This window comes from Coloeus monedula (genome assembly GCF_965178545.1).
Source record: "Coloeus monedula genome assembly, chromosome: 10".
Classification (NCBI taxonomy): domain Eukaryota; kingdom Metazoa; phylum Chordata; class Aves; order Passeriformes; family Corvidae; genus Coloeus; species Coloeus monedula.
The window spans coordinates 25,719,523-25,746,718 of NC_138790.1; the positions used below are offsets into that span (position 1 = coordinate 25,719,523).

Below are 27,196 nucleotides of genomic sequence, written 5' to 3' on the forward strand. Positions count from 1 at the left end.
TGATGTTGATTAGAAGAACATGGAAGTTTATTTGAGATTTCTAACGACTAAAAGAAGTATAAACTGAGTTATTTTTAATATCAATAATGTAAAGGTCGTGCACACTTTTTATCCACAGCATTAGGAAGAATCACCAAACCAATTTCCCTGTTCTCAGATTATTTGCAGTTGAGGGGGTGGTTTTTGGAATCTTGTGGTAGGTCAGATACCTGCCTGCTTGCTGAACAGCAAACTTTTAAAATAGCTGCTATCAGCTAAGGAACTATAAGCTTGCTAGAAACAGGCAAGGGTTAATTTCTCATGGGGCCTGGGCAAGTATTTTTAGCCTTATTATGGGGAAAATCTCTTGGAATCTATTGTTATGAAACAGAAACATGCATGTCCTTCGAAAAGAAAACCTCAGGCTTATTTGGGGCTGGGAGGGTCGTACAGCTGAGTGTGTCTGCAATCTCAAGCTCACTGAGGGCCCTGAGTCTCTTGTACTGGGGGGTTTGCTTTCTTTAATTGTAATTGGAGATAATTATATTCCCCCCGTCAGTAATAAGCCTTGTGAACTTCCAGTGACTTTGCCAATTAAATCACAGCTGAGCATCAGATCACTGCATTTTCACAGACAGCTTTGGGTTTTTGAGCATGAAGATTTTTATACTGAAGAACTGCCGTTCTCAGAAGATGAAATCATTAATAATTGAACGCCCAGTTAAAGCAGAGAATTGATTGAGAGAGGCATGTCTGGAAGATCCCAGCAAGATGTATGCTTAAGGGAATGTGAAAAAATCGTAATGATCCCTGATGGGGTTAAATAGAGAAGGAAGCTATTTTTTTGACTCCTGCTCACACAATTTGTATAATTTTGAGAATGTGAGGAAGGCACATCAGTCCGACATCCTGTCTCCATCTGTGGGCACTGTCTGTTGAGCTTTAGGAATGGAAACACAAATAGATTTGACCATAGTGCAGCCATGAACATTCCTGGGCCACTCCAGCAGTCAGCAGGAGCACTGAAGTGTGGCATTCTGTTTGGGAATTGTCTTAACACCAGGTTTCTTCACCTGTGAACGAACTGAGGGCAGAGGGAGGATCCAGTCTCATCTGATGCCTTGAAAGAGAGGGGCTAAGTCCTGGAGATTGCCGATCCCTGCACAGCTGCAGTGTCCCTGAGCAGCACATCAGGGAGTCCCCGCAGGTGGGAACACCCCCCTCCCTGCAGGGGCTGGCTGAGCTCGGAGCCCACCCTGAGCTCCACCTCAGGGTCTCCCCTCAGGACCAATTCCTCAGTGTCTAAGACTGAGCCCACCCAGACTGATCCAGCTGTGACTGACACAGGGCCAGCAGTGACTCCACAGTGACCATGTCCATGTTTTTACAACTCAGTTCATTTACCAGGCACAGAGGGAAATAGTTCTGAAAGATCCCGCTGGCCCAAACAGGTCTTTGGGTGCCTAACAATGCTGGAAATCGAATGTTTCCAATTAAAATGTTACAGAGCTAAAACATAAACACTACAATCTGGTTTAGCTTTACCTGACTTTTGAGATCTGATTTGGCAGAGGAAACCAAAATAACTTTGTAGGCTGGCTTCAATGTCATCGAGCTGACTTGCTGTATACAAAGGAGAAGTTTCTGCCAGTTTTATGGGGTAATAAAGAGAGGATTATTCCAAGAAAATATGCATCCCCCACGCTGTTGGAAGATCACTGAGCACTCTGCAGAGTGACCTTTTGTAACCACCTTCAGATAACCCACTCGGGTGTCTGCTCGTGGTGCAGCTGTACAGCGTGAAGCTCCCCTTACATGCAGGGGTAAAAGGGGCAGCGAAAGGTTTGGGGCTTTTCATTCCTGAAAAATCAAACGAGTGTTTCAGAGCTGGGTTCTTTTCTCTCACAGAGATGCTGGTGATTGAGGGGGAAAAAACCATGCACATTCAGATTTCTTGCAAAATGCTGGTGCTACACTATTAAAGTGAGGTGATAGCTTCAGTTTTTGTCACCATGTCAGGCCACTACAATATTGTTACAGTATAATGCCAGGCTTGCCCCACGGCCTCTGCCTGGCTTTCCCTGTTTCCCCTGAACAGCTCTTGGAGTAAATTGAGTGGGGAGGAGTCTCTGTCCCCCTGTCCTGGGATGCTGCCTGTGGCATCCTGGAAACTTTTCCACGCTCATGTTTATATTCTTTCAATGCTTGTAATCCCATCTAAGGGTGTTGGTGGACACAGAGCATGACTGCATTCCTGTCCGTGGTGCAGAGTGGTGCCGTGCGAATAACACCTGCCTGTGAACCAGGGTTTATTGTGGGACATTCCCAGTCCCACGCCAAGGACAGAGGCTGCAGGGCGCGTTGCGCTCCGGCCGTGCCTCTCCTGCCGCACAGACGGCCCCGGCCCGGGGCAGAGGCCGAGCGGCTCCGGCCGTGCCTCTCCTGCCGCACAGACGGCCCCGGCCCGGGGCAGAGGCCGAGCGGCTCCGGCCGTGCCTCTCCTGCCGCACAGACGGCCCCGGCCCGGGGCAGAGGCCGAGCGGCTCCGGCCGTGCCTCTCCTGCCGCACAGACGGCCCCGGCCCGGGGCAGAGGCCGAGCGGCTCCGGCCGCCAGCCCCCAGCGCCCCTCACCCCCGGCCGTGCGTGCGCCGCTGCCGCGGGGGGCGCTCCCTCACCTGCCCGGGGCCCTCAGGAGCCCCTCGGAGCCGCCCCGGCCCCGCTCCAGCGCGGCTGCCCCGGTGCGAGCCCCGGCCCCGGCCCCGGCCCCGGCCCCGGCACGGCACGGCACGGCACGGCACGGCACCTGGAGCCCCGGATCGCCCGGGCCCTCGGCGGGCACGGCTCAGGTAGGAGCCCCGGGCGGCGCTGGCGGCGGCGGGGCCGCAGGGCACAGCCCAGGGGAGGGCGCTCCCTCACCTGCGCAGGGTCCGCCTGGCGCTGCTCGCCCTCAGTCTCCAGCCCCGTTCCAGCATCCTCAGAGCGCTGCGGGCTTTTTTTTGTCCTTGTTCTGTGCAAAGCTGGGGGAAGTGTTGGTTTCTGTGTGAAAACAGAGGAGCTCTGGGTTTCCCCTCTCTGTGAGAGGCTCGTTCCTGCGCAAAGCCAATGCGGGGAGTTGTGTGAAGGATTTTTTTTGTTGTGGTCTGTGTTTCCTGAGCTGCGGGGCTCAGGGGCAAGTGCAGACATTCATTTGCAGAGAATTTTTGTTTTGTATTTTTATAATTCCTATGAAGAACACACACTGCATTTGGCTCATAATTTCAGTTTATTATCAAAATGTTTTGATCAGATGACAAACTCAGAAAGCTAAAAGGACATAGGTTTTTAAATAGACCTATTGTAGCAGTCATCTGAGGTATCTGGTACTTGGTTTGGGAATGTCTTTGCTTTGATAAACAAAGCAGTAAGTTCCTTTGAAATCTGCATGAGGATGTTTAATACCTATCATTGCAGATTTAAAGCCTTTTACCTTCTTACCTAAAGCTCCTTCAGACTCGTGCAATCAGCTGTGCAGCTTTCCTGATGAGAGGACTGACATTAATCAGAACATGTACAAGTTATGTGCAGGATCAGAGCCTAAGCACTGACAGAGTCAGCCTGAAAACTCCAATGTTGGTGCCCTCCATTGGAGAACTCAGTTTTGTAGGCTTTATCTTATTGCCTGATACCATGCTTTACTCCAATTTCCCAGTTCTATGCAGCCACTGATAAAATATGTTACAATACTTCAAGTCAAAAGTGTAGCTCAAGATTTAAATATAAAAACTATGATTTATACATTACTAGAAACTTTAAAAAAGAGCAACTTTAGAGAAAGCAAGAAAAAGCTTAGAAAATTGTGAAAGGGTCTTTGATCACAATCTTACAGATTATAGGTACAGAAATTAATAAATTACCTACAATTTCAGTTGGGCTGGAAAGCTGTAAATAAACTGTTGTAAATAGGGACTTCAGGTAATACACGCTGGAGTAATTAGTGACAAGTTACTTAAGTACAGCATGTCTTTGGACTCCTCTTGTGTAAATGGTTTCAAGTAAAAATGAAAACATTTGGTAGAACAGATTTCCCATAACAGCACAGGGTACAAAGTCTGACACTGGGAGATAAACCATCATCTCTCTATCATGTCATGATGGCTAAAATGTGTGTTACTGAGTATTTCCTTCCTCCCCCGATCAGAAATCTGCATTCACCGTCCGGGGGGAGATCATGTGTTATGCTTTGCCATTTTAAAATGAATCCAAAAAGCCACTGGCTGTGGGGGCAGGATTAAAACTACAGGTGAAGTGTTGCTGAGCACTGCCAGGTGAGTTGAGTCCTACAAGTTTCCGGGGAGGAGAAGCGCCTTAGTCCTTCTTCAGTGCTGTGATGGGTGATGATTTGGGGTTTGCATGTTTACCAAAAATTACAGTCATCTCTCTAGCATATTCCCCTCAGTTTTGTTCCCTCCTCCCCTTTCCAAAATCAATTGGAAAGGTCTCTTTTCCTGGAAAGGTCCTTGAGATGTGAGGTTTGCAGTCCATCACCAAACGCGGCACTTCTTAGCAGGATCCATGTTGTCTCTCGTGGTGCATGAAAAGGCTTCTGAAAACTCTGGGGAGTTCTGCAGTGATCCCAGGACCCTTTAAAACAAAGCAACATGCTGTCATTGCTGCTCGCCTTGGTTTGAAACATACAACATGACCCATATTTTGTAATTTGGTTTTTGTCACCTCACAGTAGTGTGGGGAACACCCTGTTGCTGAGCTCAGACTGTTGCTTCGTTTCACCTCAAGGGCTGGCTGTGTTTTTTTCTTCAGTTTGTCTTGCCCCTACTGCAACCCGAAAAATACAGGACCTGTCTTCTCCTCATGGCTGGCTCTCACAAGCCAGTTCTTTCACCTAGAACAGATTTCTTGCTTGTCAATAGTTGTCACTAAGGATTTTTTCAGCTACGTTTTGCTGACAAGTTTCTTGGTGAAGGGAAAACAAGACCCTGAGGTCACGGGCTGTGGTGGTAACTTGTCAGTGAATGTTCATTTACATTTTTACACCAACCAAGTTTTAACTGAGATCATACTGCTCCTCTGGGCGTTCTGCACAGATTTTCCAGTGAATGAGTTTCCTGGCAAAAAGATTCATACAAACAATGGCTTTGAACTGAACATGGGAAGTGAGTATGGGGCCATTCCAGCTAAGGCTGATTTTATATGTGTAATTGTGAACATGTGTGAGTAGATCTGCTAAGAGTCACTTGTTCCTTCAGGAACATACCTATGCAGGGAAACAGCCTCCAGTGTCAAATACAGATACTGAGGGACACTGATTGTGGCCCAGTTCTTTAAAGAACTCTTTCTTTGAGTAATTCATGGTTATTCTGAGAATTATGCTGATCATTAGAACCAGGATATGCCCACAGAAGCTGAGGTGAAGTTCAGCAGTGACACCTGCAACACTTCAATTGTTGTACAAGGCCAAAAGTGACTCCCTGGTCTTGGGAGCCAGCAGTGGAACAGGAGATGGCACAGAAAAAGGGTTATCAAAAAAGTCATGCATTTTGGTGATCTAGCTGTACTTCACTGTTCCAATGAACTAGAACTGCTAAAATGGGATGCTCTGCAATTAACAATTTTTTTAACGAGCTGCCTGTCCTACTTGTAAGGAGTGTCAGTGCAGCAGGTGTTGAAAAGGCTCATCCCACTCCCCAAATAATAATTGAAAAAGACACGTTGGGAGCCTTTGTGACCCTTGTACAGTATGTTATTAGGTGTTAATTTTGTGGGTATGTCTCATGACATGCTTTCTATTTTAGAGCTCTTAGGGGGCCTCACCCTGTAAATGAGAATTCTAAGAATTCTCATTCTAAGAATGTTGTCTGGTTTCTCATGAACACTTGCATCATTGCATATAAAGTTTATAGCCTGTCCGACCGAGGTACAGACAGCACAACACAACGTAATCTATCCAGGGTACACACAAACACAGCTTGTTACACTGAGATGCTGAACTAGTGTACTTCAAAGGCCTTGTGCCTCATCCAAATCAGATGTACCGAGGCTCTGAAGAGCTTCTGGAGCCTCATTAGCACTGAGACCAGACAGGAATGATTGTAGGATCTGGTGCACAAACTGCCTCTGGGAGAGACCCCAGATAGTACAACCCACCCGCAATGAAACCAGGCAAGGAACAGTCGCTGCTTTCACTAAATATTTGAGTGTGTGGGATAAACAAGATTTGGTGAAAGGCTGTTGAAAGAAAGATATTGAAATAATTGTAGTGGATCGTATCAGCAGAGAACTTGGCTATTATGGACATGGAGCTGGGAGATGACTCAGCCTTCCAGAGCCAGCAGATGCTGTGATGGCTGCACTACCACTGATCTCGTGGCATTGGACCAAACAGGTTTATTAGAGCACATTGTTACACTGCTGATGAATAGGCTGCTCTGACTTCAGATAAAAAGAAAAGATCCTAGTCTGGCCCAAAACCTTCCACTCTGAGCAGGCACATTTCCTGCATGGCTCTACTGAATTGAGCCCAGCTGATCTTGGGAAGGCTGGCTGAGCACACCAGACACAAAATACACATCTGCTGTTGTACCACAGCACATGGGTTTGTTAAGAGTGAGGGTCAGGGATCTCTCACTGATTTTACCTGCAACTTCAGTGGAGGACAAAACTCCATCTGTGCTGTTGGTGTAAAAGAACCTTACCAGGCGCAACTGTGGGAGCCAGGGGACTTGTGAATGAGGCCTGGATTCCAGACACAGGCACTGGGACTCTGCTGTAACAGTTGCACAGTGACAGCCGGGTGATGGTGTGTGTGTCCTGTTGAATTAAGTTGGATCTTCTCAAGGATGAGACAACTGTCCCACATCCTTACTCTGCCTGTGGAGCTTCCTGGGAAGGGCTTTGCCTGTTGGTGCAGCACAGGGCAGTGCTGGGCTGGAAGGGACAGGGACAGCCCAGCCCATCTGTCTCCTGTTAAACAGCTCCAGTGTGCTCTGCCTTTCAATGTGTGTATGTTAAACCTCCCCTGGGAAGGGCAGCCCAGCCCTTGGGCAGCATCCTTTCAGTTCCACCACAAACAGCCGTGTTACAGAGGTGTTACACTTTGGGACTGCACTGAGCATTGTTGGCTGTGCTGACCTGAATTTGCCTGGGCTGTGCACGTCTGTCTTGATGGAGTTCACTGCATATTCTGGTCTGTATGTTCCACACCAGACCTGCACAGGTAACGAAGGAAAGCATCATTAGCCCTAAGATTGTACTGGAAGAGATCTGCTGTCATTTAACTACGAAACACCTAAAGTTCATGAGAATAAATTCCACATTACAACATAGAGAAGAAAAGGTGTATTTTGTTAAAAAAAGTATGTCACTGACCTCAGACAAAGGCACTTAGGCACAAGAAACCCTACCAGGCTTATGAGTACTGAATTAATTTCTTTACGGAAGATAAAAATCATCTAACAAGACTTTATTTTCACTGCTTTGCAGTGAACACTGCTCAGCTCTGCAGCTCTGCCAGCTCTTAGTTAGCCCATGGGAGTCAGCCTGTTCTGACTTGCTGTTAAACTGTAATGTCAAGTGGTTTTCAAAGCCCTCAGACAAGAAGGATACCTGTGCAAAGTTCAGAAAAAACAGCTGTTTGTGGTTCATGTCGAGACCAGGAAGAAGTTTTTCTTTTCCATGTTTTCTCACAAAGTTTTCATAAGCCTGTAGAATGAAGTGAATAGAAATGTTATCACTTTGAGCCCAGACAGTCAAAATGAAATGATGACAAGGAGGAACATGGATTCTTTGACATAATTAATCGTTGTCTCCCTGGCCATCCATCCCACATATGCCACCTTGAAGCAGAAGACCACAGGGCCATTTCTTAGTACTGTGCTGTCAATTATCTAATGCTGCATTATGAAAAAGAGATTTTTTCCACTGTGGGTTTTTGGGGGTCTGGTTTTTTTTAAGTGAATTGCAGAAGACTTTAACACCTTGCCATAGGAAGAACAGCTGCTTTCATGTTTCTTATGGAGACGTGTCAAACGATGTGTTGTTAGTGTATCATCACTGATGAAAGATGCTGGAGAAATGCTCTGCCTGAGGTCAGTGCCAAAGTACTGCCCAAGTGCAGCTGAGGAATAAGCAGATAGCAGGTCCATGGAAAAGGCTCTGGAAGTTTCAGTGGATAACAGCTGAACGAGAGCCAACAGTGCCACAGCACTGCAAAACAGGCAAGTGTTGTATTGGGATGTGTAAACAGGAGTGGCTTATATGAAATACATGAAGTAATCCTGCTACTCCACTTGGCACTGGCCAGGCCTCAGCTGGAGCACTCTGTCCAGTTTTGGGCACTGCCCTTCAAGAAAGATGTGAACCAACTGGAGAGAGTCCAGAAGAAAGCAGCAAGAATGAGCAGAGGTCTAGCAAACATGACCTATGAGGAAAGATCGAAAGAATTGGGTTTGTTTAGTCTAAAGGAGACAAGTCTGGGCCTTGAAGCATGTAAGTCTTCAAATATGTGAAAGGTCACAGGAGAGAAAGGAGCAGATTGTTGTGTTTGCACTGTTGGAAGCAGAGCCATGGTGGCACTGGGAGTGCCACGAGGAGGCAGTGGGAATGCTCCTGTGGGAGGCTGGAAGGATACAGAAGGGGTTGATTCTACCTGCATGGAGAGAGGGGTGGAATATTGACCTCTCAAGATTCCTTTTGGACCTTTTTTACTATTTATATGATGTCATAATAATTTTTAATATTTCTGACCTAATTTTTTTGGCTACTCCCATTCCTTTCAGAAAGCATGTCCCCTTTCATGGCTTTGTACTTTGCACAAATGTTCCAGTAACTGAAGATCAGTCTAATCTAATAAGCCTGATGCCTCTTTTAGGCTTCCAAATCATTCTTTAAACTCTCATTATCAATTGTCTTTGCCCTCAAACATATCCATTTCCAGTGAGAACTTGGAGAAGAGTGAGTTGGCCCATGCATCCCAGGGGCTCTTTGTTGAGCAGTGCCAGCAGTCCATTGTCAAGTGTTGAGTATTTTGCCACAGAACAATGTGTTCAGGGAAGGAGAAGGAGGATAGTGCTGTTGAGGCTTGCAGCCATCAGATTTGTCAATAACAAGAAGAGCTGATAGAGAAGCTGACTCGCTACTCTCTTCCAGACCATGTTCACAAAAAGAACCTGTGTCTCTCTGACTGTCAGTCTCAATGGTGGCCAATCTACAGAGTCCAGCAGCTGTTTCAGGAAGAGAAGGAAAGGAAAGCCAAAAAGCATCCAGCTCCCATGGAAGGCATAGTGCAGGGAGTCCAGTGTCTCTGATGTCTTGGGATACCAGCACAGAGGACGCAAGACACCTTTACAAGATGAACAGCAAAGTTTTTGTTTATGTTTATGGGTCAGAAGAAAGTCATTCTGCTCCTCCTTCTTGCCATAAAAGAGCTGGTGAAAAAGACAGCCAGCAGCAGACAGCTGCTGGTGTCAGCACTTCAGTTAGGTCATGGTCCAAGTGTGAGCCAGTGAATGTTTCCATTCCACACATTCCTCATTCACAATGGAAAAAAAAAAAAAAAAGTTAGTTTAAGAAGAGTTCCCTAGGAACAGGTAATATGTAGCCTGACATGATTAACAGGATGAGGGAAATACTTCAGCTGGCCAAGAGCTTTAATCCATGTCTTGATGGCACAGTAGGTCTAGTCCTGTCCCTAACACAGAAACATGTTTCTTCTTCCAAGGCTCTGAAACTGATTTTCTTAATCTCTGACAGCTTCAGCTAAAACAGAAAAATGGATACTTCTTACCTTGTATGCTTGTCTCACACCCCCATTATCAGCAATGTTTTCTCCTAGTGTGTTGATTCCACTCAGCTGTAAAATAGAAAGGAAAAGTATTGGTTTCTGAAAAAAGAGCTCATCCGAGACCTACACCAAGCTTTGTGCATTTTCCACTTTCTAAAGGCAAGAATTACCTTAAAATCTGAAGATTCCTAAGTCAGTCAAATATCACTGAAGATGATGAAGCTTCGGTAATGGGAAATCTCTAATTTTATTTTTTAAAAAATATATTCTTAACCTTTAGCCCAACATACTGATTTATGATAGTCAAAGCTGCAAAATCTAGAATCATCCTTTAAATTTAACGTGTGAATAAAAGGGCAGAAAAATATGGTAAAATTTTCTTCTCTATTTTTACTGGCCTCTCTCTGAGTCCCAACACTTCAACACATTTTGGGAAAACCTCAGGGCTGGGAGTTCTATCTTTTCCCTATCCTGTGCAACGGAATACATTGTCAGGCTGTAAAAAACCAGCCAGTAGAATTGAGAGAAATAACTTCTTGTTCGTTCCATGTAGCACTGCAAGCAGTGCTGTCTCATCAAACCAGCATGGGGAGCCACACAAACAGGACCTACGTTCTGTCCACCCGCCAGGTCCCACGAGAAGTTCCCATACTGGTACACCATGCACTGGGACAGCTCCTTGAAATTCCGTGCTGATTCTTCAGTCCACCAGTCCACAAGGTCTCCATTCTCATTAAAATTCCTGCCTGTAACAGTACGTTAAACAGAATTATTTATACAGGAAAACAGGGTTTGGTGCAGTGAGGAGGGAGCAAGTAAGGCTTTGGATTGTGCTTTTGGGAGAGCAGTACTGTAATGCCTCAGAAATCCAGACTTGATCTTACATACAGAAATTCATCTCCCTTTTATGTGCTCCCTGGAAGGATTGAGCACTAAAGCATGTAAAACACCCTGTGCATTGAGTGTTTTGTCACTAGAAGCTCAGTGCCTCACCGTTGTCGTCAAAGCCGTGTGTGATCTCGTGCCCGATGACCATTCCTATGCCACCATAATTCAGAGATTTGGGCTGGGATGCACTGAAGAAAGGGGGCTGCAAAATGCCTGCAGGGAAGACTGAAAAAAAAGCCACAGCACAGTTAAGACCCTGCCTCATTATCCTGCATGTGCAGTGGGGCCAGACCACTTTTATGGCCTTCAACCAAAATCACGCTGTCCCCTCTGATCTCCCAGCAGCACTAAGTGACTGACGCATGGGACTGCTGCAGGGCAGAAGGAACAGAGCAGCAGGATCACTCCCCTCTTCAGACACTTCCAAAACCATGACCAGCATTTGCTTTGTTACTATGTTGCTCTGCGAAAAAAGCAGTTTGTTCCAATTTACATCACTCAGCATTCACAGACTTCTGTCTCATCATTAAACAAACCTCACAACATTGTGAGAAGTGGGAGGGTGTCCCCCAAGAAGAATAAATTATTTGATCATTCCATCACAAATCAATCTCGGAGACAGGAATTTATTCTTCCCCTGAAAATACAAGTAACTCCCACTAGAATCAATAAAAATAGGCCAAGCTGGCAATAAAAGAACTGGGACAAAGCAGTTCTTTTTACCCACTATTCTACTCATTTTTCTAGGCTTCTAAGAAACAATTCAGTTAAAAAGAAACCATGTTGCAGTTATGATCTTTTATAAATTAAGAGTAATAAAACACTATAAAATATTCAGTTCCACTTTAGTATCTCGTGAAGGCCTTTTCCTTTCCCCCTGCTGCCACCGTAATATAAAGTATTAATTCTCCCTGGGAAGGAGGTGGATGTAACTCTACAGCAATTGAACAGACAGGAGGAATTGGGTGACAGTTCTCACACAGCAAAAGAAAGAAGAATGATACTTCTTGAATTTCAGTATAAATCCAGTTCGGTTCTAGGGCTTTCTTTCAGGAGGAGAAAGAACCATGCAAGAACTAGAAAATAATAAACAGGTTAGAAATAACCCAGTTCCGCTGCCTGTGCAAGCTGCTGTCACAGCAATCCCAGTACAGTGCTAGTTTGCTATGGAATGAAATATCCCAATGTTCCATGCTGTTACCAGAAAGCACGGACAGGAAGAGCAGTGTAAGTGCCACGGTGTGTGCAGGGCCCCAGCAGAGGAGCTCTCTCTGGAGCTGCTGGCTGTGCAAGCGCTGCCAGCGGGATGGGGACTCGGGGCTGTGCAGCCTCAGAGCCAGCTGCTACCTGAGGGAACACACAGTGGGGCTGCCTGGGCAGCAGCAGCTCAGCTGGATTTGGGAAGCTGAGTGGCTTCCTTACAGTCTGAGCTGCTGATGGAGCAGTGCAGGTCAGACCACACTTAAAGGTAGTAACAGCTCCAAGTTCCCTACACATCATGCACAGAACTGCTCTTTAGAGGGTTTTTTTTTTAAAGTCTAGTTCTAAGCTAATTCAGACATCACTCTAAAGATCAGACTGCTTTAATTATCCTGTGCATGCCATAGTTAAAGGATGAGGTAAGAATTTATGACTCACATTAACTGCCAGTCACCAGTTTCAGTCTTCCACATCATGATTCCTTTCCTACAAATTACTGAACAAAGCTATTTTAAACAAAGCTTTCTGAAAGTTTTTGTGTTAACTGTTCCGTAAAGAGCTAAATGCTCACATCAAGAAATAATGTTTCATTTCTGTGCAGAGCCCTGCAGGACAAGGTTTTTCCATTTTTTTAGATTTGTTTTCAGGAGTTACAGGTGGATCACAATACCTCACTGATGGCCTAGAAAGGACACTGCAGTCTGTGACATTTGGATAACTAAAATTTAAATGCTATTTGCAGAATGGATGTGACAGAAATATCGAGAAGCATAATTAATGTTGTGAAATGTTTTGTGACACTTGTGAGCCTTGCAGCACTGTGAAGGGAGCTGGGATGGTTCACAATGTGAGAAACCTTGGGGCCTCCATTTGGTTCTAATTTTTAGCCAGAACAGATGGGGTTTTTTATTTCCATGGATGGTTTTGGGTAGGCTGACATTAGGAATCTTTATACTCAGATTTGTAATATCAAGATCACTCACTTCCTGGTTTTAAAAGTACATACATACATACGTATATATAAAATGGATAATTTGGACATTAAATCTGAATCACATCAGTAAATTGGTAAAACTTACCTATCTGATTCCTACTTGCTGAGTAAAAAGCATTGACAACTGCAGCTCCACTTATCCACCTGGTAACAGCAGAAGAATAAACATTAGAATTTCAGTTGTTAATGGCAAAGTTAATGATTGCAAGAATAAGCCTAGAAACTGTATAAGAGAATCACAGAATATTTGAAATTGGAAGGTACCTTCTCCTGTGCAAACTGGATGAAAGACTAGACAAAATATTAATAAATACTTACTCCTCTTTGTCCACCTTTTCTCTAAGCTTTTTCAACCTTTTCTTCTGGGTAAATACTAAATTTTGAATAATGTTTTCAAAGTATTCTTCTTCTTTATAGTTCAACTAAAAAGAAAGGGGGAAAAGGAGTTAGTGGTGGTGTTACTGATTTGGGATAAAAGACACATGGATCAGGAAAAGCTAGTCTTAAGCATGATGAGCTAAGCAACACATTTCTAAGAGTATTTTTTGATCTACAATTAGACCTTGGTTTGCAGAGCTCTGCTACATCACAGAGATGGTATTGTAGCTGGATCTATGTTAGCAGCTGGGTATTTTTTCCAGAGCTCTTCGTTCTCTCTTTCTATACATATTTTGAGTGGAGTTCAGCAATTTTTGGTGTTGACCTTAACCTCTGGAGCTTCCTGTTGCAAACCAGTAGCTGCCAGTTTGGCAAGGAGCAGTTCCACCTCTGATGAAACACACAAGTCAGCTCCGTGCCTGGGCATCCACTGCACCCAGTGTTGGATCAGTCTGTGCCACATGCAGTGCTGCACGGCACACCACTGGCTCCATGCTTATCCTCACATAATCCCTCTAGAATGTATACATGGCCTTGGAATGCCATCAGATCCTGGCACATCGGTGCTGGGTCAGCTCTACCAGGCTGGCTGGTCACACCTCCTCCCTTCCCCCTGCAGCGGGGCACACACGGGGCTGTTCTGTGCAGGTACACAACGTTTGGTGTGGTAAGGAAGGCAAATGCACATTTTTTTCTCTGAAGACCGTTTTCTAATTCTCCTGCCTATTGTGCAAACTTACCTCCTGGTACTCACTGTTGAGCTTGTTGTCATCGGTCACAATCTCATCGGGATAACCAATCCTCTCTCTAATTGCTGTTGCCTAGGGACAAGGGAATTTGATATCCATAGCAAATCCAGCCATGTTTTTAAATCATAAATTATATAAGAAAGGCAATATGGAAGCTACTGCAGAAACCACAGGATGTTAATTATATATAGGTTTTGTTTACATTTTTTATTCATTGAAAGCACTAATTTATGGGTTTTATCCTGTTGCTTCTAATACCTGGTCAAATCACCAGAAATCATTCCTTCTCATTTTCAGTACTATTTTCCTGTAGATATTAATTATCTAGCTCCTTAATCACCGATTTGCCTGAAAGGTCTTAATCTTGTATACAAGTTCCTCCTATTTTGGGTGCCTATCTCCAGAGGCCCCTTCCCACGGAATCCTAAGATGCTGTGCCTTATAAACACAACTATAACTGTGTTTGTATTATAATATAGTGATAGAAGTTACTGCTTAATTTTTGTTGGGACAAACAATTGAAATACTGATATTTATAGGACTACACATTACCAATATTTAAGACAGAACTTACTTTTTGTTCTGCTCTCTTTTTGGTCTCTGCATCCATCCAGGGAAGTTCATCTAAGGTTTTTATAAAAACATCACGTATATCTGCAATCATTTCTTCAACCTGGAAAAGACATCAGAATGTTACAAACCCAGAGAGTAAGATGGCAGGCAATGCTGTTCAGTCATTCAGGTTACCAAAACCTGACAGACATCGCCCTACTGGATGCTGTGCATCTGATGGAATCACTGTGTTTATGCCAACCCCAAAAATGGGTTCTTTCACACCAGGATTCCAGTGGTGATCGCAGTCAACTAAGGCTTCACTTCAGGTCCATTTTCAGGAATTTTCTGTGTGGCTGAAGGCAAACAGAAATAACCAATTGCCCCTGCCAGTGGCAGCAGGATGTGAATGAGTATCAGTCTCAAAGAACAGCAGTGACTGCTGGTGCCAGCGAGTGCTGCTCCTGGGATGTGAGGATTAGCTCATGCACAGCCCACCCATGGACCTGGCTCAGAGAGCCACGGGAGCAGACAGGTGCCTCTCTCCCTCCAGCTGTGCACGTGCAAGCCTCACATTTCACACTGTACTGTAATAAAAACTTGGATTTTTAAACCTTTGTAATAACCGTTATTAACACTTCAATAAAACTTAAAAATCAAACCCACTTTGATTACACTGTAATAAAAAGTGCAATCAAAGCTGTGTCAAGAAGTGCATGGTGATGATAAAGGGCCACTTTGGTGGCACTCAGGCTGAGTGGCTGAAGGCTTTACCACGTGTTTGCTGTCTCCAGCAAAGGCCTCCTCCACGTAGAGCCGGCCCACGGCATTCTCCATATTCCCGTTGACGTAGTTGGCACAGCGGCGCCACACAGCAGTCTCGGAGGTGGTGCCATAAAGGGCCTGTGGGACACAGACATCAGGGCAAGTGGGCACAGCGACTGAGTGGCAGCTGTATGATTCAGAGCAGCCTCCTCGACCTTCATACACCTAGGTCATTCATACTCCTGGTTAGGGCACTTAGGTGGACTCACTCTGTAATGGGAGGAGCATTAGCAAAATTCTTACAGAGGAAGAAGCTCTGCTGTGGACATACAAAGAACTTCCATGTCCAACTGCTGAAATTGCTCAGCATTTCCGTAAAAGCACTAAGCTATCAGCAGGATCGAATGACTGAAAACCAAGACTGGGGCCATAAAGTTTGCCTTGGAATAAATTCCTTTGGATGATGAAGAGTTTGTAACAAGTCAGTCAGAACTGTAATCCCTTGCAAATAAATGGGACTGTTCTGATACCAAAATGGGGATTCACTTAGATTCAGAAAAAACAAGAGACCAAGTACCAGAGCAGTGCTTTCAAATCCACTCAGTATCAGGCATAAATCCCATAAATTATAGATACACTCGAGCAAAGGCTCAGCAAATACATCTGGCTTTTGTGTGCAAAATCCAAAATACATTAAATATTTATATACTACACCTACATAAAAAACCTATCTTTTGTGGCTCACAAAAGCCATCATTAAAACTTATGGAGAGATGAATTTCTGCACCTTACGGAAAGCATTCCTTGTGTCCTTGTAGTCCCGGCTGAGGCTGTTGACAAGATCCATCACAAATCGCCAGGTCATGTAATTTTGAAGGTCTCTGTTTAACAAAACAACGATAATAAGCTGGTAATGTTTTGAGGCTTATTAAGTTTTCTGGAAAGAAAATGCAAATACCAGGAATACTTAACACACCTACCTGGAAGAGTATTTTACAAGAATAGACTTGAGCTTGATAAGGTAGTCAGGGTCGTAAACAATGACATGTTCCGTGTTGTCAACATTTATTTGGACAGTTGACATGATAGCATTTATGAATTCTGACCAATTGAACACCTAGAAAATCAATATGCATTATTATAACGGTTCAATCATAAACAATTTAAATATGTTTGCATGACACAAATGCCCTGCCTGTAGTTTCCCTAATATTTGCACTACTTATAGATGGGGCCATTGTAATAATAACTGGTCTGAGATCATTTACAGCTCTAAAAATGTTGTCAACAGAGGGGTATTTGGCAGTAAGGGTAGAGAAATTGCTTTAATTTCAAACTAACACAATTTTTTGTTGATTTTTAAAGTTTTGTTCTGCCTATTACTTTGAAAAGTGTTGGTGATTTTTCCCAGCCTGTATCTTTGGAAAGGTTTGTTGGAAGAGGTAATGTCTTCCGTCAGACAAATGGATGTAGCTGAGGAGAGCAGATAAGCTTTCAGGAACAGTCACTGCAGGTCTGAGAGAGAAGCAGCAAACTTCAGGCTAATCTTGGGAATAATTGCTGTTCTATCCTTAGGCATTACAATGCTACCAACTCCCATCAAGTGTCTTTTGAGCATTTTGGAATAAATTTAAATTAGTGCTGATCTGCAGCACCCCCCCAGGAACTAATAATAACCAGGGCAATGCCATTCTATGACAGGAGTTGTTGTTTTCTGACAGGATGACTGTAGTGGTAACCAACTACACCTGTGGGAGATGATGAATTATGAAACCAATTAAACCAGGCAGGAGGGAACTGTCAGAGAATTACAGTCAATAAAATTGCAGTGATTATGAAAAAGTGCCAAGAATAACAGTGTTTCATTGCACCTCACTGGCCTCAGAAACCTCAATAAAAGTCATGAGAATAAAAACTACCCATGTCTAGTATGACATAATGCTCCTGAGGAGACAGAGCTGTGTTAGCAAAGCTTGGGCTGGTTTTCAGCTGGACTCTGGTGCCATGAATTAAAGGCTGCCCTGCACAAACAGCACATGGCTCGGGGTGAGAGCAGATCTGACACATCCCAGGGGAGCTGCAGTGGGAGGGATGTGGAGAACTGTCCTGTTCCATGGGCCTGACAGCCTGGGCTCCTGTCTGCTTGCACTGGGAGCAATATTTACAGAAGGAATGTTGAACAAACAGGACTTTTGTTCTGAATCTGCAGCTCTGGATAAACAGTGGGGCTGAGTAGTCCACTACAACATCCCTGAACCAGTTGGTGGCTACAGGATGGACTTTTGTCCTGGGCCCTGAATCCATGAGGATAAGTAATAGGATCACAGAATCACAGTATGGTTTGGTTTGGAAGGGACCTTAAAGATCATCTAGTTCCAGCCCCCTACCATGAGCAGAGGCACCTTCCACTGGATATTTTTTTTCCTTTGTGCTTTCCTATGTCTTTATGTTGAGGCAGATGGGAAGATGGGCCTTCAGGTTAGGAGAAGCAGTGGGTACAGAATGTGCTTACAGTCCAGTGTCATGGGAAGAGTAGGTAAGACTGTGCACATCAGGGATCCTGTTCAATTGCAAGTATGTCATGTCTTTAACAGAAAAAAATTTCAGGCTTCATTGTTTAATCCCATCAGTGATAAATTAGAGGTTAAAATACCAGGTTATTGATCACTCACCTTATGATTGATTTCCAGTGAGAAGTTGTTTTGGAGTTGTGCCAAGGTCATTTTATTGTACAGCAGGAGTGGATCATTTCTGTCTTCAGATTTTGTTGTTGCCTGTCAGAGTTAATCAGGAGAAAATTACTAAGTACATTGAGTCAGTTCCCAGGAGTTTCGGTTCTGATCGGGATGCACTGCTGCCCTATCTGTTCTTTGTGACCTGCTGTACTGCTGGGGAGGCACAACCCACAGCTCACACAGCTCTGTGCTGCTCTGGGCACTGGGAGTTTGCACTGCTGAGTTAAACATCTGCATCCACAATAGCAGATTTTACCCTTTTAAAGTGCTTTGAAAAATCAGTTATGCCAAGCCTCCTTTTATCTCTATCCTTCTCTTCCGCTTCCTCTTTCCTATTCTATTGTGCATTCAGTGGTTTTTTTCTGTGTTTTTTTTTTAACAAATTCCGAAGAGCACAATGCCAGCTCTCTTCAGTCACATTCAAGCTGATGCTGAGTTTTGGATGAAAGATTAAAATCCCAGGCAGTGGCAGCTTCCCCAGCACCAGCTGGACTCCACCAGCAGCAACTGCTGCAAGGACATTGCAGGTGGGGGTTCCTTCCATACTCCTCTTTAAAACCTTTCTTCAGTGAATTCCTTTTTTGATAGTAATTGCCCATCTCTGATCCAAGCCCAGAGGTGTGTTTCTCAGGAAAATGAAGAAAATCAAAATCAGATAGTTTAAGTTTATACAAATGGTTTTCCCAAGTATGTGACCTTACTATCAGCGTAACTTCAAAAATAGCTGAAGCTATAAAGTATGTATTCAGCCTGTTTCATGGTCATCCTCACCTTCAGGTCCTGCTGCAATGGTTAATAATAATAAGCCATGGTTTGCTCATGAATGCCTTTGGTTTTCTCCATGCATGTTAAAACTCCCACTATTTCTCCAAAGTCAAACTCATTATATTATTTTTCCTTTGTCCTTTTCTTTTAAGGGAGAACAGTGTTTGGTTAAAAATGCCCTTGGAACAATCAGCATTGTGGAGCAGCTTGTGCAGCACAAACATGACTTTGTGTTCACAGCAGGCCAAGGGCTGGGAATCTGCTGCTCTGGGATCCAAACAGCCCACGGGGAAACAGGACAAAGGGAGGAGAGGCCCCAAAGCATCTCCCAAAACTCACACTCTAAACCACATTAAACAAAATCCAAGTCTGTCTCTCTCTGCTCTTGCAGGGCTTCTGTGAACAGATCAGGACAAAACATTTTGTTGCTTGGAAAACAGCTGGCTCAAATACTTTCCCTTGCTCCTCCCAGGACAAAGCTGTATTACTGTTTGTTCCTTCAGGTGTAGCAGGCTCCATACATTTCTGGTCCCACAAAATAGCATCAGCAAGGAAGTTAACAACTCAGTTTACAGTCAGCTCTCTTAGGTATTAAGAAAAAAGTCAGTTATTTAAAGGACAGTTTAAAGATGTTTTTCTTACATTGGCAATCTCTTTCTCCAGGTCCATAACTCTTCCCATTTGTTCAGAAATCTCACTCTCACTGACAGAAATGTTTCTTTCTTGTAGGATTAGTTTAGCTACAGAAATCATGAAATCAACGTAGGCAGAACATGCCTGCAGGAAAAAATAGGAACAGTTTAAAGACAAAACCCTTCAAAGTAGAGCATACCTTGATTATCTTCAAAATTTCATCTTCATTTTTATGAACTACAGTTCTTCATTCCTTATTGAAACAGTTCGATTTTATCGGAAATACTGTTAGATCACAACTAGAAATTAACTTTGAACATTCCCTCGCGGAGCACTACTGAGTGATTGGAGCACTGTTCAAAGCTAAACACTCCCAATGGCTGCACTGTTTTCATTATTTAGAATGAGACATTTGTATGTCCATATTTAAACCATCACCCATGTTTTTTCTAGCTCACTTTAATTACAGCTTCCAAAAATACCGCTTCCAAAGAGCCGTGTTCCCAGGAACATAACATGAGGGAATTGGCTTTGTGGGAAAAGCACTCTTAGAAGCTGTGAACCTCCTCCAGTGCTTCTTGGAACAGTTAGAACTCACGTTGCTGTATGCAAAGTTAGGTATACTATAGACAATATATATGAATTTAACATTAAAGAGTTCACTAATGGTAAGAATGTAAATACAGCAGCAAATTCTCTGAAATGTCACACTATCAAATATCTTAAGGTGTCATTATATTTTATGGAACCTCAGTATTTTTCTAATTCCATTATTATATGTAGTTCTAATTCCTCATTGGTAAGTCACACTCATTTTTCTATCAACAGCAATGCTCTTTTCAATATTCCTTTTCAATGCAAATAAAAAATATACATAGTGCTGGGTCAGCTATCAAGTAACAAATCTGGTTTATGCAATGTAATCTACCAAAGCAGTGATTAGATCTAGGATTAATAAGGTGTACATGTCATCATCTTTATTAATAGAAGGATTTTGGTACATTCAGCTCCTAAGGCAGGGAGTGCACCTCTTTAATGAATGCTCCATGTGTGCAGCCATTCCCTATCCTGGGCATCCCTCCCTGCCAGCAGGGCCAGGCTGTGCCCAGCTGGGGCTGTGGCACCGTGGGACCGGGCAGCTTGCACAGAGCTGCCAGAAGGGACAGGGACAGGGCTCACAGCAGCCCAAAGGGCTGAACTCCCAGTGCCAGTTGCAAGCAAGAGAGATCATTTCAGAATGAGAAAAGCCCATGAAGCCACTGACAGCTACAAGTCACAAAAGACAATGCATACCAACCCTGTAAAAACCATCATAAAATTCAATATAGCTATTACCTCAAACCAGTAAGTTAACAGAGATTTTTAGGTACCAATCAGTGACTTTATTTTTGTCCTAAGTGCAGCTCTTAAGTCAGGTAGCAAAGAAATAAGTCAGCTAATTTCAACTGGACTGTATAAATTATCTCAGCAATTTCAGTGGAAACTTAAGACATCGGAATTACTCCTGTCTGAGCAGAGCCATCCTGTATCTTACAAGAGAAAAAGATTTTAAATTATCTTATTGGCAGATTCCACTTGTAGCTTTGGGGTGGGAAGTCTTGATGGAGGCAGAGGCCTGGAACAAGCAGGAGGCAGAGATGGTATTTGCTGTGCACAGCTCCTGGAGTGGAATAAAAAAGCAGGAACCAGAGCCAAGAGCAGGCTCTGCCAGAGAGCAAGGATGGAAGGGGAACAGCTCTTGCTTGGAGCAGTCATGCTTGGAAGGACACTGGGAACCTGCCTGCCAGGGATAGAGCTGTTTTTCAAGAATACTTCCTCCTCTACTTTTCAGCAGTGCACAGCTGATACCCAGGTAGGGCAGAGGACAGGAACTGTCTCTCAGTGCTGCAGTCAACACAACACATGGAAGGAGCAGATTGTGCTGTGTGAGTCAGCTCCTAAAGGCCATCTCACATGGAACTGAGCAGTTCAGATGGCAATGATTGTCTTAATGAGCATGTGATCTGTAATTAAGTGTAATCACTACTAGCTGTTGGCTCATCAGCAAAATACCTACAAACCCCAAATGGTCTGTACACTTTCTCATTGCTTCTGCATTTAATTACACAGAAGGAATGTGGTTAATTAAAGGTCACTGTAGTAGCAGTTTCAGCTCCATGACTTCAGCACAGACACTTCATCTCTCAAGGACTTAAAGCACATCCAAGATTAGCAACAGGGATACAGTGTCAGTGCTAACAGGTTAACAAGACCCATAGAAGTAATGAGTAAACAAGAATTAAAGGAGACCATATGAGGTTTCAGGTATCTGAGCCATTTCTATGGCATCACATCCTTTTGCTGCTGTGTTTGTGCTCAGCAGTTGATGTACGAGAGGGTGATCTTTTCAGATCTTTCATGCAGCAAAGTGTCTCTTTGGTTCTGAATGGTTCTGGTTTTCTTTCCAAGCCTATTACTGGTAGAAGTAGTTCATCTGCAACATTTCCCAGTCCATCACAGTTCAGAAGTGGCCTCCTTTTTGCAGTGACAGAACAGGGGTGATCATGACCTCTTATATTCTGTCTTAATACAGCTCTGACAGTCAGGGAATAGTTCTTGATCCAGCTGTGAAGCCTGGCAGAGGCTGTATAACAAAGCTAAATTGTTTCATGTTTATCTCCCTCCAAAAGGTCTTAAGAAGTCAAGTAGCTGCATTGGAAATACAGGCTAAAACACAAGAACTGTCATCAGTGGTGTGTCAGCTCCCCCTCACCTCTTTGTATGCGCCAGTGCACTCATAGTAGTCCCGAGAAGGCAGGCCCAGCCCAGGCTGATCAATCTGTAAATACAAATAAAAACTGAGAAGTGCTTAAGGGAAAATGGCAGAGCATTGTACTGTTCTTTCAGTAACTACAGGTGTTGATGCTTCACTAGCCAAATTATCTGCTGGCCACAGGGGTGTTCCTCTTTCATCCTGTTGCCCACCTTTAATTATTTTCATTCTCTTTAGACTTTTTGTTTTTCTTTTCAGTCTTTTTTTTCCCTGTTGCTGAACACTGCAAGCCACTGGTAGCCAGTGTGAAAACGGGTGAAGTACAGATGACAAAACAGCTCAGAGACAAGCCAGGCAGCTCCTGCATCTCTGAAATTCCTACATGTGAAGTGCTCATGGATCTGTCTACCCACTGACAGGAGAGATTGGCCCTTTGCTCCTCTAACTGCTGCATCTCAGCAGTCACCAGACATTCTCCTGCCTTGTCTGGATGTTCAGGTTTCAGAGATGACCTTTCTGTCTCTGTCATTCCCATCTCACTGATGGTAACAGTGTATGAGTGCACAGAACAAAGATGCCAGCTTGGAGAACAGACAGGGCGCTGTGAAACCCAGAATTTCAATTGAAAATTACATGAATTCACAAATTCATCTACAAAGTACTGGGGTCAAATTCAGATCACTGATGTTTCTCCTTGTTAACATTTATGTCTGTGCTTCCAGTTATTTGCTGCACTTTTATGATCAACAAGGCCATGGCACCCAGGCAGACTTACGTGAATGATATGTGCTGTGGAATTTTTATCATCTGTGCCAACAAAAAAATTAATAAGGACCTTTTTTCCATATCTGGAGTTGAGCTGTGCAATTGCTGTCTCAGCTGTCCAAGCAGTACCTAAGCAAATGAAAGGTATAGTCAGTCTCTATCTTTGGTAAGCAATAAATTAAATAATTTAGATATTTTAACTAAAAGGAAATAAGCACAGGTTATCTTACCATAGGAAGCATCCCAGTTAGTTGTTGCTACAGGCCACTCAGACACACTTGGCAATAAACTAATTAAAGGCCTTCCACCTCTGCTATCAATGACAGCTTTTGGAAAAAAAAAAGGGAGTTACCATGACATTTTAAACCCCATAAATGTTATATATTATAATGAGTTCAGAACAATGAAGCTGAGAACTGTTTCCCCCATCACCACAGCAGCAGTTTGCTCTGATGTATGACTGTGCTTTAACATTTAATGTAAAAATGTTCCAGTCACAAACAGCATATGCAGATCCTTGAGACCATGACACAGAAGTATTGTGGGGTTTTTTTCTCTCTGCAGATAGCTTGAAATAATAGTTTTGAAAAGTATTCATAGTATTACAGAAATTATAAAAATACTCTTTAGGAAGCACTGCAAACAGTTTTACTGCTCTTTGTTCTAGTGGCAGAGCCTGATGTGCCAGGTAGCTTTCACCTCATTCCTGGTAATTTCTACAAAAAGAAGTTAACTCCCATTTAACTGAAAGGATTTGAGTTTATGTATCTGCAGCAAATTAGTAACTGAAGAGTTACCTAAAATACCCGAGGTAGTAAAGCAGGAGGTACAATACCAATTTTACTGATTACATTCTTATTGGACTCTATGAAATAGGTACATTTTAGTTTTCACAAAGGATATCTGAAAAATTATGCACAGAATAGGATCCAAGGGTAGCTGACTGAGGTGGTTGCTATTAGATATCCTGCATGCAATGGACTCAGGGGACACTTACTTTCATTTAGGCAGGACCTGTACAGAGTTTTTGCCTTCTGCACTGCTGGGATGTCATTAGTGCTGGGGGTGTCGAGGACATCTGAAACACATACAGCGAATAATGGTCATTCCTGCTCTGTCCTGGCAGGGCTCCGAGGAGCAGGGCTGGCTCAGGAGTGCTCCATGTCCATTGCTAACTCCAGGGAGGCTTTGCCTTTCAGAAGCTGAGGGGAGAAGCTCTGGAGGCGAAATGCCTTGCAATGGCTTCAGTCTGTGCTAGTATGTGGAATGTAAAGGAGTCAGTAGATACTCTGTAGGTCACCCTTGGTGAAAGACAAATGCTCTGACTTCTCAGGGACAGGTTTGAAGCAACCAGGCTATTTTGTGAAGACACAGCTTGCAAAACCAGGAGATAGGCAAAGTAAAAAAAAGGGTATTTAGCCTGGAGAGAGTGAGTTGGAGAGTGTTACATGAGTACAGACCGACTTCTTGGACTCTGTTATTTTCACCTGAAAAAAAGGATTGTGAACAATTTGATACTCTTGATGTGACAGGTAGGAAATTGGCTTGCCTGTTCTTTGGGATTTCTGATGGAACACAGATATGCAGGACATAAGGCTGCCAAAGAGCAGCTTCCAGCATTTCAGCTGATGTGGACACAGACAGACCTCCTCCTTCCCCTCCTCCTCCTCCTTTATTCCTCCTCCTTCTCCTCCTTCTCCTCCTTCTCCTCCTTCTCCTTCTCCTTCTCCTCCTCCTTCTCCTTCTCCTTCTCCTTCTCCTTCTCCTTCTCCTTCTCCTTCTCCTTCTCCTTCTCCTTCTCCTTCTCCTTCTCCTTCTCCTTCTCCTTCTCCTTCTCCTTCTCCTTCCCCTTCCCCTTCCCCTTCCCCTGCCTGGTGCTGTTGCTGGTGCAGGTTTAGGGTGGGGACTGCAGTTGGTCTGATCTGCAGATACCAGCAAGGGCAGGTCTGCTCAGCTCTACTCCAGTGTCAGACACAGCAGCACAACTCCCAGAGCCTTCTCCAAGCAAACATTTTGGGGCAAATTTGTCCTGAACCAAACACAAAAACCTGAAATATCTAGTAGTATTTTAAGCTTTGCTAGAGAACCACAACTTCTTAGGATAACAAGTAAGGCAAAGAAGAAACTTTATTTAGTCCCCAAACTCCACTGACCTTTTAAAACAACTTCTAGTTCATCTCTCAAAATGTCAAAGTTGCTATAACGGGAGCTGGTCTCGGGGATGACGTTCCTCTTGAGCCACCCCCCACAGGCGTACTGGTAAAAGTCATCGCAGGGCCTGGCACTGGGGTCCATGTTCTCCAGGATCCGGGCGGCTGCATGGACACATGGCACAAAGAGTCTTTACAGAAAGACAGGAATACACTTGTTTCCTCTGAAGAGGGAAGTTATAAATATATTTAGTTTAGAATAGGCTCAAGCTTACTTGAATGTTCTAGACCAAACAAGTTCTCATCGGTGAACAAGGAATTACTATGTGCTGACCACAACTTCCATACTTTCCAGTTGGCTGTTTACTGGTGGTAAACTGACAGATGTTCCTGCTCCCTGTGAGTGGTCACTCAGTTCTAAATAAAATGTAGGATGTTTCATTTACCCTTCACTTACCCTTCTTCATACTGAAATGTGGTGAAAAGGGACGTTAAAAGCACAAGACATAGCAGAGGTTAAGTATCCACTGTAATGTGATTTTGGTAATTAAGTATGATTTAGACTCAACTGAATCCCATCTGTTTCAATAAAATACTGACTTTTTGGACCATTTCAGTTCTTGTCAGGAAAGTTTTTTGCATTAATGCCTGCTGGAAGCCACACTCATTTTTAGACCTGCTCCACATTTTACTCTAGAACTGATACCGACTCTTGCTATCCCTTTGACCCTCTGGAAGTGGCTTGTCCAAGACTGGCCGGTCACTGACTGATAGTGCCAGGGATTCTCAGTGAAATCCAATTCCCTGATGACAGTTTCCCAACTGCTGTCCATAAACCCTCTGGGCTTTTTCCTATACCTACTCCTCTTCCACTCAGACTGCTTCTACCACCCGTATGCCAGAACAGAGTCTCACAGAAAGGAGAGATCTTAGGAGTCAGGCAAGACCTAGGGATACCTCTGAATTTCCTAGGATACTGAATATTCTTCCCATTTTCCTGACATTATTTTTAGTAAATTATGAGGCTTGTGATTTCAAGTGTTCATTTCTCCACATGGGCAAGTCAAATATTTATAGTTATTTTTCCAGTACTTTCAATATTTTCCATGTCTCTAGTGCTGGTGGAAATGAAGTGGAGAGACAGTCTGTGGTGTTTGTGTTGACTTGCCTGCCTCCATTTTTCAGTTGCCTTAGGAGTATTACATCCTAGGCCAACATCTGATGGTTTTACAATGTTCCAGTGCCTGCAAGATGGAAAAAGCCATGGACAGGTGCATTTTCAACCTCAGACTGCTTCAGCAGCATAAAACCTGCTGTGGAAATAGATACAAAGCCTCATACCTGGTGGTTTCCCTTCTGAAGTCAATGGCTTCAGGGTGACTTCTATTAAAGGGATACAGGATCATGCCAACAGCCAGAGATTGGGATATTCAGTCATGTTTTTACTAAGTGTGACACTCGCCGCAGCCCCAAGAGTTCTGGGATTGTGGAAGCTCTGGTACTGGTTTCTGTCTTTTTTGCACTGTTTAATTTAGAGGAGTGTTTTGAATGCTGCAGTTTATTCCTGTCCTAACTCCACCTATTTGCTGTGAAAGAGCAAAGTTGTTATTGTTTCTAACATCTCCTGCTGTAAGGCTATCCCTCTGAATCTCTCTGCCAGGCTGGGGCAACATCTAAATGGCATCACTGTCCCTTGGATGACCTTGGCATGTGTCAGTCCAGCAGCACAGACTTTCCTAGCCAGGAGTGGACAGCCCAGCTGGCTTATTCACAGCCCTGCCAAACAGTAACAGTAGGACAGAAACATCTTCTGCCACCAAGAAAAGATGGCCCTTATCCACTGTCTTGTCACTTCGGGGAAAACCTCACAACAAAACACCCAGGAGAAATCCACATCTTGCTTAAATCTGAGAAATCATTAACAGTCTAATATCAAACCTGGCTTGAACTGTGCAGTTGGGTTGCTCTGCTTGGAGTCAGCACCTGGATAATTGTGCCTACTTGTGTCACATCGAAATAATCATCTCTCATAACTTTCCTGCTCCAAGGTCCAGGCCAGCCAATATTAGCTATCCAAATTTTATCAGAACTTGAAGCTTAAATACTACCAGAAAG

General features: G+C 43.8%; 1 protein-coding gene across 1 annotated transcript in view; it reads right to left on the minus strand.

Moving 5' to 3' along the window:
• Positions 1–3,319: 3,319 nt before the first annotated feature.
• The window catches only part of MME (membrane metalloendopeptidase), a 31,484-nt gene continuing 7,607 nt past the window's right edge, over positions 3,320–27,196 (minus strand). Inside the window, exons 4-23 of the mRNA XM_082287734.1 lie at positions 25,085–25,246; positions 23,929–24,009; positions 23,162–23,257; positions 22,942–23,060; positions 22,167–22,232; positions 19,424–19,558; positions 17,954–18,055; positions 16,262–16,398; positions 16,069–16,162; positions 15,291–15,419; positions 14,539–14,637; positions 13,956–14,036; positions 13,156–13,259; positions 12,923–12,981; positions 10,749–10,868; positions 10,368–10,501; positions 9,759–9,824; positions 7,580–7,675; positions 7,106–7,182; positions 3,320–4,600 (exon numbers count right to left, since the gene is read on the minus strand). Of these exons, the coding sequence (XP_082143860.1) occupies positions 4,501–4,600; positions 7,106–7,182; positions 7,580–7,675; positions 9,759–9,824; positions 10,368–10,501; positions 10,749–10,868; positions 12,923–12,981; positions 13,156–13,259; positions 13,956–14,036; positions 14,539–14,637; positions 15,291–15,419; positions 16,069–16,162; positions 16,262–16,398; positions 17,954–18,055; positions 19,424–19,558; positions 22,167–22,232; positions 22,942–23,060; positions 23,162–23,257; positions 23,929–24,009; positions 25,085–25,246 (2,057 nt within the window). The 3' untranslated portion in view covers positions 3,320–4,500. The remainder of the gene's footprint in view (positions 4,601–7,105; positions 7,183–7,579; positions 7,676–9,758; positions 9,825–10,367; positions 10,502–10,748; positions 10,869–12,922; positions 12,982–13,155; positions 13,260–13,955; positions 14,037–14,538; positions 14,638–15,290; positions 15,420–16,068; positions 16,163–16,261; positions 16,399–17,953; positions 18,056–19,423; positions 19,559–22,166; positions 22,233–22,941; positions 23,061–23,161; positions 23,258–23,928; positions 24,010–25,084; positions 25,247–27,196) is intronic.